This window comes from Ahaetulla prasina, chromosome 1, assembly GCF_028640845.1.
Source record: "Ahaetulla prasina isolate Xishuangbanna chromosome 1, ASM2864084v1, whole genome shotgun sequence".
Lineage (NCBI taxonomy): Eukaryota > Metazoa > Chordata > Lepidosauria > Squamata > Colubridae > Ahaetulla > Ahaetulla prasina.
In genome coordinates this window covers 302,376,379-302,391,618 of record NC_080539.1, presented here as the reverse complement: position 1 = coordinate 302,391,618, position 15,240 = coordinate 302,376,379, and the positions used below count along the sequence as shown (strand labels likewise).

At 37.6% G+C, this 15,240-nt stretch overlaps 1 protein-coding gene across 1 annotated transcript; it reads right to left on the bottom strand.

Moving 5' to 3' along the window:
- Window positions 1–211: 211 nt before the first annotated feature.
- DCAF4 (DDB1 and CUL4 associated factor 4) lies at window positions 212–12,487 on the bottom strand. Its single transcript, XM_058162095.1, has 12 exons — window positions 12,345–12,487; window positions 9,986–10,165; window positions 7,863–7,969; window positions 6,592–6,749; window positions 6,221–6,303; window positions 5,416–5,511; window positions 4,145–4,224; window positions 3,179–3,274; window positions 3,008–3,105; window positions 2,294–2,470; window positions 2,085–2,199; window positions 212–1,514 (listed from the first exon to the last, which is right to left on the bottom strand). The coding sequence occupies exons 2-12, from the start codon at window positions 10,093–10,095 to the stop codon at window positions 1,261–1,263; spliced, it is 1,374 nt and encodes a 457-aa protein (XP_058018078.1). The 5' UTR covers window positions 10,096–10,165; window positions 12,345–12,487; the 3' UTR covers window positions 212–1,260.
- Window positions 12,488–15,240: the final 2,753 nt, after the last annotated feature.

Below are 15,240 nucleotides of genomic sequence, written 5' to 3'. Positions count from 1 at the left end.
CCAATGCTGTCTTCATGATCCTGGTCTCTTTAAGCTATGCTAACTTCATGTTGCATTGTTGCAAGTGGCTAGGCATTCTACAGTGCAAGACATGGTGGACTCAATATACTACTGATGCTGTTAAAGGACTGAAGTTGCATGGCCTTCATTATGTCACTAATTAAGTGGGCCTAAAAGGTCATCTTTAGAACAGAACCAAATATACCATAGAAACAGGCACTATTTTATTTTAACAGAAAAAACTGTAATCACAAACTATATAATAGAATAGAATAACAGAGATATGCTTACAGCTGTTGTTAAAAAGAACAGTGGCAAAACACAAGACAATGAAAGCTTTGGAAGAAATCTATTTCAAGCCATCCTACATTAGGCTGAAAACCAGAAGCTTCCCATCTCAGTTAATACTATTTTAAAGATAATATGTATTATAATAGTATAAAATAATACTATTTTAAGGGTAATATGTTTGGGACGCGGTGGCTCGGGCTAGGACGTTGAGCTTGTTGATCAAACGTTCGGCAGCTCAGTGGTTCGAATCCCTAGTGCTGCCGTGTAACGGGGTGAGCTCCCGTTACTTGTCCCAGCTTCTGCCAACCTAGCAGTTTCAAAAGCACGTAAAAATGCAAGTAGAAAAAATAGGGACCACCTTTGGTGGGAAGGTAATAGCGTTCCGTGCGCCTTTGGCGTTGAGTCATGCCGGCCATATGACCACGGAGACGTCTTTGGACAGCGCTGGCTCTTCGGCTTTGAAATGGAGATGAGCACCACCCCCTAGAGTTGGCAACGACTAGCATGTATATGCGAGGGGAACCTTTACCTTTTAAAAGGTAATATTACACAAATAATCTGCTTGACTATAATTATCTGCTTTACTTAATCTTCAAATAATGATGGGCTTTGAAAACCTCAGAAAATATGTGCATCAATGTAGCAAAGCCCACTCTGGACTCTGTTAAGATTTTGAGACCTATTTGTGGAACATTCAAATATTCTGCCACCTTCTTAAAGGTGAAACATATCCGCTTTCACTTTAGTTATAATCTTTAGCAATTGTATTAGAAGTCCTAGAAATACCAGGAATTTGTGTTTCAGTTTGTAGATAATTACTAAGAAAAACAAAAGAAAAAAGAAAATGTACACTATTCATAATCTGTTTTATTTTAAACACTGAAAAATATTGATTATAGCAGTCTTGAATGTTAATTATGAGAAGTACAGCACAACTATGCAGCACAACGATACCCATCATTTTTATTTTCAGTCACTATGCAAGGTGGAACAGTCCATGTCTTTAATATGCAGGCAATATGGATCATCTGTCTTATAGGAGAAATAATAGAGATCTTGTCTGACTGCCATAAGCAAGCCAGGAACACCTCGGGCACCTCCAAGCTGTGATGAGAACACCACACTTGGAATAGAATCTCTGGAGGATGGAGATGGAGATGGAATAGTTCGTAGCAAATGAGCATCCTGGAGACTCCAAATTCGTGTATAACAGTCTTGACCCACTAAGGGAAAAAAAAGCAATTAAAATATTAATATAAATTGTAACACTTAGCTATTTACAGACGTTTCGATGAAACTCTCTTTGTAAGTTCTGCATCTATCGCTTTTTCCAAATTGGAATGCTTGCTATAGATTTTGGTAAAGGTGGCCCATGGTAATGAAAATAGATTAAACGGCCATACAAACTGACAATTAAGAGAGAGGAGATCATACATGGTGCCCAAAATGGAGAACAGAATGGTCTGTCTTCTGTCATTGAGCTAGTAGATAAATTTGGATAATAACAATTCCAATCAACTGAGCAATATATGTGAAAAGAGAGATGCATGTTTGTGGGAGAAAAACTAACCTCTTTTAGAGAATAGTAGTTTTCCTGAAATCTGGATCAATATCTAAAGCATATTATTAGGTCTATTTTCATTTTGTATGATGCTTAAAAGTTAGAAAACAATAAATACTGCTTTCTGAGTCTTTGGTTTGTTCTTAGGCCAACTTCATTTTGTATACACTAACAGTATGCACCCTACCTGTTTATTATTTAGTAATACAGTCTATGACCAACAACCCCATACCTGCTAAAAGAAGCCCTTCTTCCTCATTGATGTGCAAAGGAAGAATAGTATGCTCGTTTTTATGACCGCTGTATTCTTTTACACATTTTAGTTTTCTCAGGTCCCAGAGCTTTATCTGCAAATGATCAAAGCAACAGAACTAATATAACTTTATTTTAAGTAGAAGATGCTATTATCAGGAATTTATTTATTTTTTTTTAAAATCATACCTGGCCTAACATATCTGCAGCCATGAGATACTGCTCACTTTTCAGGAGATTAACAGATGTGACTGCTGAGTCATGGAAGAATTGGCCAGCTTTCCATCTTTGCCCTTTATGGTTGCACTGACGGACATCAATACTGAAAATCTCCCCTGAACGACAACCATTATATAAAACGGGAGACTGAAAAGCCAATGGAAAAATGAAAACATTTTCAACTAAATCTGCCCTCAAAAACAGCCTTCAGTCCTTAATAACACTTTATATCAGATTCTTTTTAGGCTACAGAAGCACACAATAGGTTGTTAATTCTAATAATATATAAACCATAATACAAATAATGGGCTCAGTAATTCCATTTTCTCCAAATGGCAGCCAAGGTACTGATGATGCAAGCAGCTAAAGAAAGAGTGTAAGGTTTAAGTTTAGCTGTATCATGTATCTTTATTACATGTACCAAACTGGTTGGCTAGCAAAAAGTTATTTAGTTTAGTAGCATATTTTCTAGTGACCAGATATTCAGCATTAGTGACATTATGTTATGTGATTATCTGAATAATAAGGCTGCAATTTGTTTTTCCTAGCATGCCATTCCAACAAATTTAAACAGCCATTATGTTCTAGCAGTTGACCCGTTTCTGTCCTCTTGTGCCCTTATTATGTCCTGCCAGTATTAAGTTCTGGTGAATATATGTATATCAAGCTGATAGCCTCTCCTACCTGGGTGGCAAATTGCTGTGCTAGAACATCACTGTTGGTATTAAATGTTTGATGATGCCCAGTCACTGCATTAGTCACAATGATTCGTTGATTTAAACCTAAGACAAACAAAAATGTTAAGTGACAAGTGTATAATAAGGAGACATCATAGTGGAAATTTGAATTACTAACCTGTACTAAGGCAGTTATTAGCCTGAGGATTATGACACCAGGCACAAGACCAGGCTGTGGAGACACTGAACCTCCATGACATTCCACGTTCAACTGCTAAAATGAATAGGAAGATATTAAATGCCACTATGAGTTTGGAAATATGCTCCATACAAATCTGTCATGTCATTTTTGAACATTATATAATTATTTCAGCAGAAAATATGGAAATACTTGAAACAATGTTTTTAAAATGAAGCAAATACATTGTTTGTAATTTGTAAACTGCCCAGAGTCACCTTGTAGGGAAATGGGTGGCATAGAAATTTAATAAATAAATAAAGTTGTAAAGAATGCAAGTGATAATTTTTAGAATTTGGGCAAATTTTCCATTTAGAGGGAGAGGTGTTTATACTAATACCTCATATTACAAACCCATCAGACATTACACATTTCATGATAGTTAACATTTTGTGTGAAAAAACTAACAATTAGCTTTTTTAAATGTAATGTTTCAGTATCATTAAAGACACTGAGTAATTTTTGTCCCAATATCTTGGTTAAATCATGTCTGCTTAATGCGTTTATTCTTTATGATTTTTACTAATGTTGGGATTCACAAGTTTCTATATCCGTAACCTGTGATAGAAATCCAAGCTCTTACAATATGTGTATATCGTGTAGCAAAAAATGTTTATATTTTCCTCCTTGGCCAATATTATTGTATTTTATCCTATTTCACACACATTAACAGTAGTTCAAATACATTTTCCATGGAAAACACAAAAAATTGTTTTCAAATTTCAGTTCCCTGTTAATATTCTCATGGATCAAAAATATATTTCAGTAAAAATTAATGCAGCAGCAGCAGAAACAACATTCTCTTAAGAGATATGTAAGCATTTATTGATCTATTTAAAATATTTATGTAGCTGTCTATATAATAACAAACTTCTTTTCATCCCATCCTCAATCAATATAAAATACCTGTAGTAGAGCTGCTGAAGAAGGAAGCTGGGAGCAGGCTGGCACACCCTACGTTTTCTGCAGCACCCATGAGGCACAACTTGAAAAATGCAGTTAAGGATATTATAGATGCAAAGAGTGTGCACAAAAACAAAGTGTGTCACATAACATCAGACTAAGAGGCACAGTAAATCAGCCTCTGCAATGAAAACACTGATAAAATCTTTCCCTAGAAAATAGTAGTGTTCAGACTATATTAAACTATACAGTAAAATATTCATTCACTGAAACTAATACTTCCATTTTCTGATTTTACTAATTTATTGCAATGATTTTACACTGTTCATTTGAAAGATTCTCGGCAGTTTTTGACACAATTAAAATTCCATCCTTCTCTTTATAACAAAATGAAAAAAAAAAAAAGAAGAAGAATATTCTTCCTTTTTTGTCCTTAAAGGAGGATGAGGGCAACAAAGGCTAAAATCAGCATTTCTTAATTCTGGTTTAGAATAGAATAGAATAGAATAGAATTTTATTGGCCAAGTGTGATTGGACACACAAGGAATTTGTCTTGGTGCATATGCTCTCAGTGTACATAAAAGAAAAGATACGTTCATCAAGGTACAACATTTACAACACAATTGATGATCAATATATCAATATAAATCATAAGGATTGCCAGCAACAAGTTATAGTCATACAGTCATAAGTGGAAAGAGATTGGTGATGGGAACTATGAAACGATTAATAGTAGTGCAGATTCAGTAAATAGTCTGACAGTGTTGAGGGAATTATTTGTTTAGCAGAGTGATGGCCTTCGGGAAAAAACTGTTTTTGTGTCTAGTTGTTCTGGTGTGCAGTGCTCTATAGCATCGTTTTGAGGGTAGGAGTTGAAACAGTTTATGTCCAGGATGCGAGGGATCTGCAAATTACAAACCCTACAAACCCTGTACAATTACAAACCCTAAAATAGCAAAAATAAGTTTTTGTTTTTAGTGTAGGATTTTACAGAAGTGCTACACTTTGTGGCAGATATGATCTTGACTTCAAACTAGTCTGCAGCCTCCTCATCAAATGGTAACTTTAATACTTTTTAACTTTCAAATCAAGAATAAGTAGCTGCATATGATTCTCAACAAGTATTTTCCTTTGCTACAGCCTTTATCCAGAAGGTTTTTATATAATCAAAAAACCTTACCGTGTTGGTTTTTAGCTTTTAAGAAACAAAGTTACTCTGTGCAATAATGTAATGAACCTGAACTTAGACATCCTTTATTTTATAACAAGGATATAAAAGATGAGAATCCTGCTGTCTCAAAGAGGCCCAGCATGCAGAATTCACCTTGGAAAATAAAAGGCAGATAAGTCTATTAGAGCAAAAAGTAGGAAAAATTAAATGAGAAGAATAATTATAGTTAATTAAAAGATCAATTAATTAAAATATTTGGATACGTATTAGATTGATAAAATGTAAGATTAGATAAATTAATGATACGTATATGTTGAAATTGCACAAAAAGATTTGTAACCAACCTACCGACACACTGTATCTGGATGGTATATGGGTTATGTTTTAAAATAACATTAAATGATCAAAGGTAAAGAAAAACCTAATACCTATAAAGATAAACATCTATCGGTTTACTCTTTCTGCAATGCAGATTCAAATATCCTAAAACATTCGGGGAAGAGCCTGGTAGATCTGACTGCATCAAACATTTTATGCCTGTCTGTACATGTGGTCCCAATTCATCATGACTTCAGGAAGCAAGTTAAAGGGTACTGATACAGTGAGCTTTTGACTTAACACTTTTGTTTGGATGATCTTATGAGTATTACTATTTCAATTGATTTTTTAAAAATGTATTACATTTAAAATATTCTATAGTGCTGAGAGTCTATATAGATTGGGCAATTTAATAAAATTGTCAAATAGGTAAATCAGGATAAACCCATAAAAATACTATGTCTCCAGTAAATATGCACCCTGGTACTAGGTTTTAGTTTAGCAAACAGATTCTCTTTTCTGCGGGATTATTAAGGTCAACACTATAGTGTAAAAGCTCTGCAACATAAACACATTTTAAAATATCTTACCTGCAATAAGTGATAGAACTATAGAAACCTAGTTGTTTCTTGCGAAAGATAATTGAAGAGTTTAGCCCAGATCTGTGTGTTTTCTATTGAAAACAACAAAAAAACAAAATCATGTTTCTTGTTCTTGTTCAGATTAAACTATGTATGGCTACCATTTTAAGATCTAAAAATTGAATGGATTTCATACAATGGTTGACCCCTGTCAAGCCAATAATTTAGGATTAATAATTATTAGCACAAAGATTTATAATGAAATTCAGATAAAAATAAAGACAAGGCCACAATGCATTACAAAACTAATTTTAATGAGATGGAAGGGTTTAAAAGCAGCTACTAAATGTTAGCACTGTGTGACTGTAATTCAACCTTACCTTTATCATTTTCTCATCCTCTTTTAAAAGTTTTAACCTTTGCATTTCCATCTCTTTCTGATGAATACTCTCCTTGGTGAGAGGATTGCAGTTGTTATGCCCAGGAAGTAAGCGAAAATAGCGATTCTTTTCAGGGTCATAATAAAATCCTGGTAATTCTTAAAAACAGAGAATGGCAGATCCTATTATTAGAAAGCTCTTTCAACTTCTTCATTACTAACACAGTATTCTGGTTTTAGGATCTGGAATAAGAAACTTCATACTTCCAGTTCAATCCAAAGATGTTGCTCTTGTCTGTTATACTACAAATAAGCATGGCTATGAAAATAATAATAAAAATCCAGCCTGAACATCTGGCTCACTGTGTGACAAACCATGATAAAGGATATGAATCATTTACACTAACAAGATTAAAATCACTCAAAATAAAATTCAGAAAGTTAAACAGCAATGGTTATTCTAAAACTTTTAAAAATAATAAATTTTATGTAAAAGTTAGCTAACACACTGTCCTCACCAAAAATCAACTATTCTGTGCTTATACTGTATATTTTTCTCAAAATATTCAGAAGCACCAGAACTAACCAGTTATGATAGTCATGTCAGTCACACACATTTGCTGCAATTGGCAAAATATTTGCATCAGAGCTATTTCATAAAATTGTCTAACAATTATAGTCTGAGAGAAGAGGAAAGAATATAAACTGTAAATTATGTGAAAAACTGTCTTCCTATTTTAATACTTGGAAAAAAGGAACCTGTTACTAAAAAAAGTTATTTTCTATTTATCCATATAATTTGTCATTTTGAAAACTACCGTATATACTCGAGTATAAGCCGAGTTTTTCAGCACGTTTTTTGTGCTGAAAAACGTCCCCTCGGCTTATACTCGAGTATATACGGCTTATACTCGAGTTTTTTTTTTTTTCGTTTTTTTCACATTATACCGGCCGGCGCGAACTTGGCGGGCTTTTGCTTTAGCTGGGAAGCCCTGCGGTGCAGTGAGAGGCGGGCGGGAGCCGCCAGCCTTCTCGGCCGAGGAGGAGGTTTCGCCGACCGGTAGGTGCCTCATTTCCCACCCTCGGCTTATACTCGAGTCCCCAGTTTTACCCCAGTTTTTGGGGTAAAATTGGGGACCTCGGCTTATACTCGGATCGGCTTATATTCGAGTATATACGGTAATTTATTTTTTAACCATGAAGAAAAATCATGTTTTGAAAAGTTTAATGACTTTTTTTGGGCTCAAACCTATGGAAGTAATAGGAACCTACCTGGAACTGAAGAACTTTGGCATGAATGGGATGATTGGGATGCAGATGGTGATTCAGCTTGGCTTCTTCCTGAGTTCTGCAAGCTTTGCAATTCTCTTTCTTCAGGCCTATAAATATGTGAAAAAGGAAGAATTAAGAAGATAGTTCTTCTTGTTAGTTGTGAAGTCATGTCCGACCCATTGCAACCCCATGGACAATGTTCCTCCAGGCCTTCCTATCCTCTACCATCCTCTGGAGACCATTTAAGCTCATGCCGACTGCTTCAGTGACTCCATCCAGCCACCTCATTCTCTGTCGTCCCATTCTTCTTTTGCCCTCAATCTTTCCCAGCATTAGGCTCTTCTCCAGTGAGTCCTTCCTTCTCATTAGGTGGCCAAGAAGATAGTAGATAAGCTAGATAATGAAGCAACTATCAAATAAAGAAATACTTAAAAGGGCTAAAAGTTTACAAAAAGCAGAAACAGATTTCAAAAACTCCATTACTGTATATAGCACGATGTCTCATAAGAACTATGTCTTTAAATTGGTTTCTCAGGCCTTTCATTAATTTACTGAAGCAGCTGACAGGGCATGGAGGGTACTGAGAAATGGCCTCAATTAGACTAGGGCCGTGATAGCAAACCTATGTTACGCGTGTCGGAAGTGGCACACAGAGCCATCTCTCCAGGCACATGAGCTGTCACCTGTTGTTCTTCCAGATTCTGGTGTGCCGGCCAGCTGGCATGTGCACTAGGTGGCTATTCTTTCAGTTTTTGGCGCGCACATGCGCACTGACCAGCTGGTCTTCAGGCACGCATGCGTGCCAGAAACTAGAAGACTAAGTAACCGGTGTGCATGCCGGAAACCGGAAAACCATCTTTCCAGATGGGCAGCTGCTCTTCCAGTTTCCGGCATGCATGCGCGCACACACTCCTGTTTCGGCACTCAGTGCCAAAAAGGTTCACCAACACTGAACTAGGGAATCTTGGAACTGCAGGAGAAATCTATAATTAATAGATTAGATAATTAATTATTTGGTGTCTGCCAAAAATGTTTATGACAGCAGCTACCATTTAGAAGAGGATTTACCACTGTGCCAATTATAGCCCTTTCTGTCATGTCTTCGTAAATCAGAGAAGGGTGATGATGGCACAGCGATTTCTTTCAGGTGCTACACTGAAAACAAAAGGAAGTAACCTTAATATACAGCTGACGTTCACAAGCTGAATGTATGAGCATTTCTTAAGGACTACTTCAATTGGTAATAATAAACCAATACAAAAAATGTTCCAAGTACTATAATAAAAGGATGTGCTATATTACCTTAAAAGTATCAAAGTATTTATAGTAGATAGAAAACAGCAACCCATACAGTATAATCAAGAAGACGAGACGCCCTTGTGACGTCTCGTCTGGACTACTGCAATGCTCTCTACATGGGGCTCCCCCTGAAGGGCATCCGGAGGCTGCAGTTGGTCCAGAATGCAGCTGCGCGGGTGATAGAGGGAGCCCCTCGTGGCTCCCGAGTGACACCTATCCTGCGCAGGCTGCACTGGCTACCTGTGGCCTTCCGGGTGCGCTTCAAGGTGTTGGTGAACGTCTTTAAAGCGCTCCATGGCATAGGGCCGGGTTACTTACGGGACCGCCTGCTGCTACCAAATACCTCTCACCGACCCGTGCGCTCTCACAGAGAGGGACTCCTCAGGGTGCCGTCGGCGCGACAATGTCGTCTGGCGACACCCAGGGACGGGCCTTCTCTGTGGGGCCCCGCCTCTGGAACGAGCTCCCCCCAGGACTTCGTCAACTTCCGGACCTCCGAACCTTTCGCCGCGAGCTCAAAACTTACTTATTTATCTGCGCTGGACTGGGTTAGTTTTTTAAGTTATGGGTTTTTAAATGGGTTTTACTTCCAAATTTTAATTATGGCCAATTTAAATAAGTTTTTTATTAGTATTTTAATTGTATGTATTGTCCATTTTACTTGGCTGTGAACCGCCCTGAGTCCTTCGGGAGAAGGGCGGTATACAAATTTAAATAATAAATAAATAAAATAAATTTGCTTTTCATCAACTTCTGGCACACAACTTTTAAATAATCTACTCTCTTTGAAATACATTTTTAAAAAGCCAAAAATAAATACTTGCCTTTCGGTAGAATGCTGATGGTGGAATACTGTGTAAGGCTGGCCATTAAGCATCCGTCTATGATGATGCTGTACATGATTACTTCTACCTCGCCATCTATTTCTCTTCATCTCTCCAATGAATAAAGGTACTTTAAAATATAACTTAAGCTTTTTTGAGTAATGTTGACAGCTTTGGAATCTACCAGAAAAATAAATAAGCATGTGCAGTTAAATATTTAAAAAATAACTGGTGGCCACCATCCTGATCTGCAAATCTAACACGGACAGGATAAATTGTTCCATTCTGCATACAAGAGTCTTAATTGGGCACAAATTGTCCACCAGTTGGTAAACAAGTTCATCAAATTGATCCTTCCTTTGTACAAGTTTAATCCAAGTCTGCACCATATTCAAGAATTATACACAAATAGTCCATTTTAGGAACATTTCATTTTCAATAAATTTATTTACAAGAAAAAGTACAGGAGGAAAAGTCAAACTTAACTCATTGTCACTATATGGACACAGATATACCTTTTTACACGGGAGAATTTTACATGGGAGAAAACCCGAACAACCAAAGACCTAGATACAAACACCCGTGAAAACCTCAGAAAATAGATACACCTTTTTTTTCTACAACAGTAAATAGATTGTTGTTTTTGACTTCCCAGTCTAGTCTACAACTTGATATGACCCTATTGTCCCCAATCCAAGAACTACTATAACTACTAGGACTGACTCTGTTTTGAGCCCAGGTAAACTTAATATAGAAAGGTAGTGATCTGACTTTTTTGAATTTGTTAAATTTGAACTTTTGCAAATGCCAGCTTTAGGGGATGATCAAGCTGGGGTAAAACATCAAGATACCATTTAGCATGGCAGTTTTTATCTGCAGTGACTTAGGCTATTATCTTCACATTATTACTCTGCCCCAGTCAGCTGTTGCCTCCAAGCATTTCTCCCTGTCTTCGTTTTATTTTTACAACAATCTGCTTAGTTAGCTTACGCAGAAAGGGATTACCATACAATCATCCACAGACTTTAGGGCTTAAAGATTTTTTGATTCTGAGTTTCCTCCGCATCTAGCCTTTTTTATCCCAAAGCGCTTCAAAGTTCAAGGAAGATGATTAACAAAAAACGTAATCAAAGATGCTTGAATAACAAGGTCAATGCTTGGTAATCCTGCAGACACATATCCATCTATTTCTTTTGGGAAAACGTTAAGCATTAAACATTTGCTATTGTGGGATCCTTGGTGCCCCTCTGAGTTTGTTTTCTTCTTGCGAGCACCAAAGATAAGATAACTTAGTCAGTTTTTTTACTGAGAGTACACCGACCTACATTAAAAATGAAATTCTGTTGCTTCCTCTCAAGAGAAAGTGTATACTTATCCAAACACATACATAATAGAATATAATTCTTTATTAGCCAAGTGTGATTGGACACAGAAGGAATTTGTCTTTGGTGCATATGCTCTCAGTGTGCATAAGGAGAATAAAATACATTCATCAAGAATAAAAAAATTACAACACTTAGAGATAGTCGGCAGTTCGAATCCCTAGTAGTGGTCTCCTGGGTGAGTAGGGGGTTGGAGTAGATGACCTCCAAGGTCCCTTCCAACTCTGTTACTGTTACTATTACTAATAAGCTATCAAATTGTACTAGAAAACAAGGAAACACATAAATACACACACACCGCACAGTTCAACCCTGAATGGCAAATATTCTCTCTTATCGATAGTTTGCTATTGTCTTCTGCCAGGATTTAAAAACAAAACAAAACTTTTTTTTTTTGGTTTTATTTGGGCATCCTTCCATCCAAGTCCGAACCTGCTTAGTTTCCCAAAACCAGCTAAGATCAACGAGGTGACTCCCACAATCTTGCAATTCTGACTATAACTTTGTTTCTTGTATATTTAGGATTTATATTGATATTGTTTCCTGATTACTTATTTGTACCCTTAGAATTCTTGATGAACATATCTTTTATGTACGCTGAGAGCATATGCACCAAGACAAATTCCTTGTGTGTCCAATCACACTTGGCCAATAAGAAATTCAATTCAATTCAAATTGTATTCTATTCTATAGATCGCCTTTTAGTGTAGATCGTCTGCTCGGCTCGGGAATCCAATTCAAAGCCTCCCAAGAGAAATGGGAGGGGGGCTGCCTTCTGCTTCAGCCTAGCCAACTCCGAAGAGCCCCACCCCGGTTCCTGGGTGTAACCGCTACCGTCTGAAAAGCCTGCCCCACGCCGCCTAATCGCAGAAGAGTCCTCCCGCTCTCCATCAATCTAAACTGGGCACGAGGGCGAGGAAGGCAATTTAGGCCCCCGCCCTGCCTCTTTCTCCCGTCGTGAAAGCAGCCGATCTCACCTTCGCCACGAACCGCTTGTCTAACCCGCCACCCAAGGCTCCGTTTTCGTCCTCGGACGCTTCCACCCACCTCTCAGCCCCCTGGGGATTTTAATTGGCCAACAGCGGGCGCCCAATCCCGTTGCGCGTTCTTGCCACGACGCGGAAACAGAAGCTTCCGATGTCACGTGGCTTCGTTCCCTCGCCCGTAGAGGAATCGAGGGCCGGGGGGGGGTCACGCGGTTGGCCGGCTTTGAAAGGGGGCGGGGCTTACTAAACACATGCAGAAGTGGGCGGGGCGCTCGGAGAGAGAGAGAAAGAGAGGTTTTGATTGGAGAATGTGCGAACACGGCTCCGAGAGCAGAGAGAGAGAGAGAGAGAGAGAGAAAGAAAGAGTGTGGTGGTATTTCTTAGTCTCGGTAGCTTGAGGAGGTGTGGATTTCGGTTCCCACTGGGTTAGGGGATTCTGGGAATTGAAATCCACGGGTTAGAGGACGAACCTGTCAGGATTGAAATATACATTTTCTTAAAAAATTCAGTTGAGAAGACCAGTTAAGTGAATATGTGACACTAAGAAGATTTTTAAAAATTCAATTGGTTTGGCATCTTGATATCAAGAAGTAACACAAAGGTCAAGTCCAGAATTCGAAGGGGACAAAAATAGCAGAAGCAAGTAGTGAATGAAGCTTTTGCAAGAAATAGTCAATGGGTATGCCGATTGCAGGACTGTCCTACCTTTTTACCTTATGTATGCTGTAGGTTTATTTATATTACGGTATTGTAAAACTCCATACTTTGTTTGTACATATTCTTATACTTGACTTTCCTCCATTTTCCCCAACTTTGCAATGGATGTTCTGAAACAGGTAATTATGAATTTATAAGAGAGTTTTGGTTTGTTTGTTGTTTGGGTCAAATAGTTGTACACCTCAGATATCTTTGCCTTGCTTTCAAAATCTTGGATTACTTAACTCTACTTACTGTGATCATTTATTTCTGCCCTATCTGTTTTTGCAGGCATCAGCTCTCATTCTATGAGTATCGCTGAACTAAAAAAACATCATACTGTAAACTTAATTTGTGGAATTGGTACTGTTTTCTATAAATATTTAGTGTGGATTAGTTTGATTACACTGGTGAATCATGACTTGAATTATATTAATCTGAAATGAATTTGCAACCTAATTATAAGGGTCAAAAATTATGATTCTATCTAGGCTGTCAAGCGTATTAAAAATGTTGATTTTGGTCTAATGAATTATGTGGCAATTGATGTAGCAGATCTGTTTTCTCCCTTTGGGATATTTTTCAGTATTGGAGCTAAGTTGTCAAATGTTTATACCCATAATAAACAGCCTAATGTTTAATATCCAATAATATCCAATATTCTTCTAAGACTTTCCTGATAAAAGCTGTCATTTCCCATTGTGGCCAGTAGAGAGCAGCATTAACATAAAGATTGCCAAATGTGCTGTCCATATCTTTTCTTCTTTTTAACAGTTGACATGAATGGACACATTTTCCTTTACAAATTAAAGCATGGGGGGGGGGGGGAGTCTGCCGGACAATTCAAAGATAGTTTCAAAAATAGATTCAGTTCTATTGGTTGTATTTGTGGTTGCAGTCAGAAAAGACTAAGATTCAAGCTTAATGTCAACCGCTTCAAACTTGATTGCAGAAAATATGACTTCTGCAACAGAGTTGTTAATGCTTGGAACTCATTACCTGACTCCATAGTCTCTACTCAAAATCCCAAAATCTTCAACCAAAAACTCTACTATTGACCTCACCCCATTCCTAAGAGGAGTATAAGGGGCGTGCATAAGAGCACAAAAGTGCCTACCGTTCCTGTCCTATTGTTCCCTTTATTATATCAAATTAATATAGCTAATGCATATTCTTTACTTATATATATATATATATTCTTCATGATATGTTTTTTGTTACTTATGACAATGTTTGTGTATACTGTTGTGACAAAATGAAATAAAAAAAAGGACTCCTAGCAGCTCTTTGTATAAGTGTGCGCATGGAGTTGGACTTGATTCCTGGTGATTACACGGGCAAGTCTGTGCAGTTTGTTTGGCAATTTTTTTTAACTGGTTTCCTCTTGTTTTCTTCCTAGCATCTGGGAGAGTGACTGGCCCAAAGTCATCCAGTTGGCTTTCCGCCTAAGACAGAACTAGAATTCATGAATTCCCGGTTTCTGTCCATATTGTCAGCCTCTGAAGTGTTTTGTTTTGTTTTTCTTTGAATCCAGAATGGCAAAACAAGATGGTCTAGAAAGGAATGTTATGTTTTTCTTCCAGAATGTTCTTTTTTTCTCCTGGGACACACCAATGTCACTGTTCCAGGAGTGGTCTGTATTATTCCAAAAAGTATGCTGGCATGTTCTGCTTCCTAACGTATCTTTAAACCATGAATACAGTGGATGATAGTCACTTGTTTTGCATAATCCTACCCTTAAATTACCAATGTAGGATGCTTTTAGCATCTTACAATTAATTCGGTAGACCATTTTCTTTCAATTTTCAATATAACCAACAGGACAGATATTCACTGTGGAAATAAGGTTTTCTGTATTTGGTTAAGGTGATCTGTAGTATCCAAAAACGAATCCTCCCTGCCAGCCTTGCTGCCCCAATTCTAGTAAAACCTTTCATTTCCCCCAAGAAGCATGTTAGCAGGTAAACTATTCTGAGGCTGGGAGCCTATTTCAAGAGGCAGTAGCCGAATATTCTCCACCACAGCCACAAGCAGACAGCCTGATCGGGTTACCAAATCCTACTTCTCCAGAGGTTAGATTTGGCTCGAGTCTACATCTGTACTTTTGTCTGCATCTGGATGCAATTCTTCCAAAACAGATGTCCTCTCTGGAGAGTTTCCCTTCCAAAAGAGGAATCCCATGTAAGATCAC

Bases quoted from the DNA above. Each gene is read 5' to 3' on its own strand.
- DCAF4 (XM_058162095.1), bottom strand. From the start codon at position 10,095: ATGAAGAGAAATAGATGGCGAGGTAGAAGTAATCATGTACAGCATCAT. The intron at 7,970-9,985 runs GCAAGTATTTAT...ACATATTTATAG, and splicing joins CATCAGCATTCTACCGAAAG to GCCTGAAGAAAGAGAATTGC. The intron at 3,275-4,144 runs GTATTTTATATT...TATTCATTTTAG, and splicing joins CTTCAGCAGCTCTACTACAG to CAGTTGAACGTGGAATGTCA.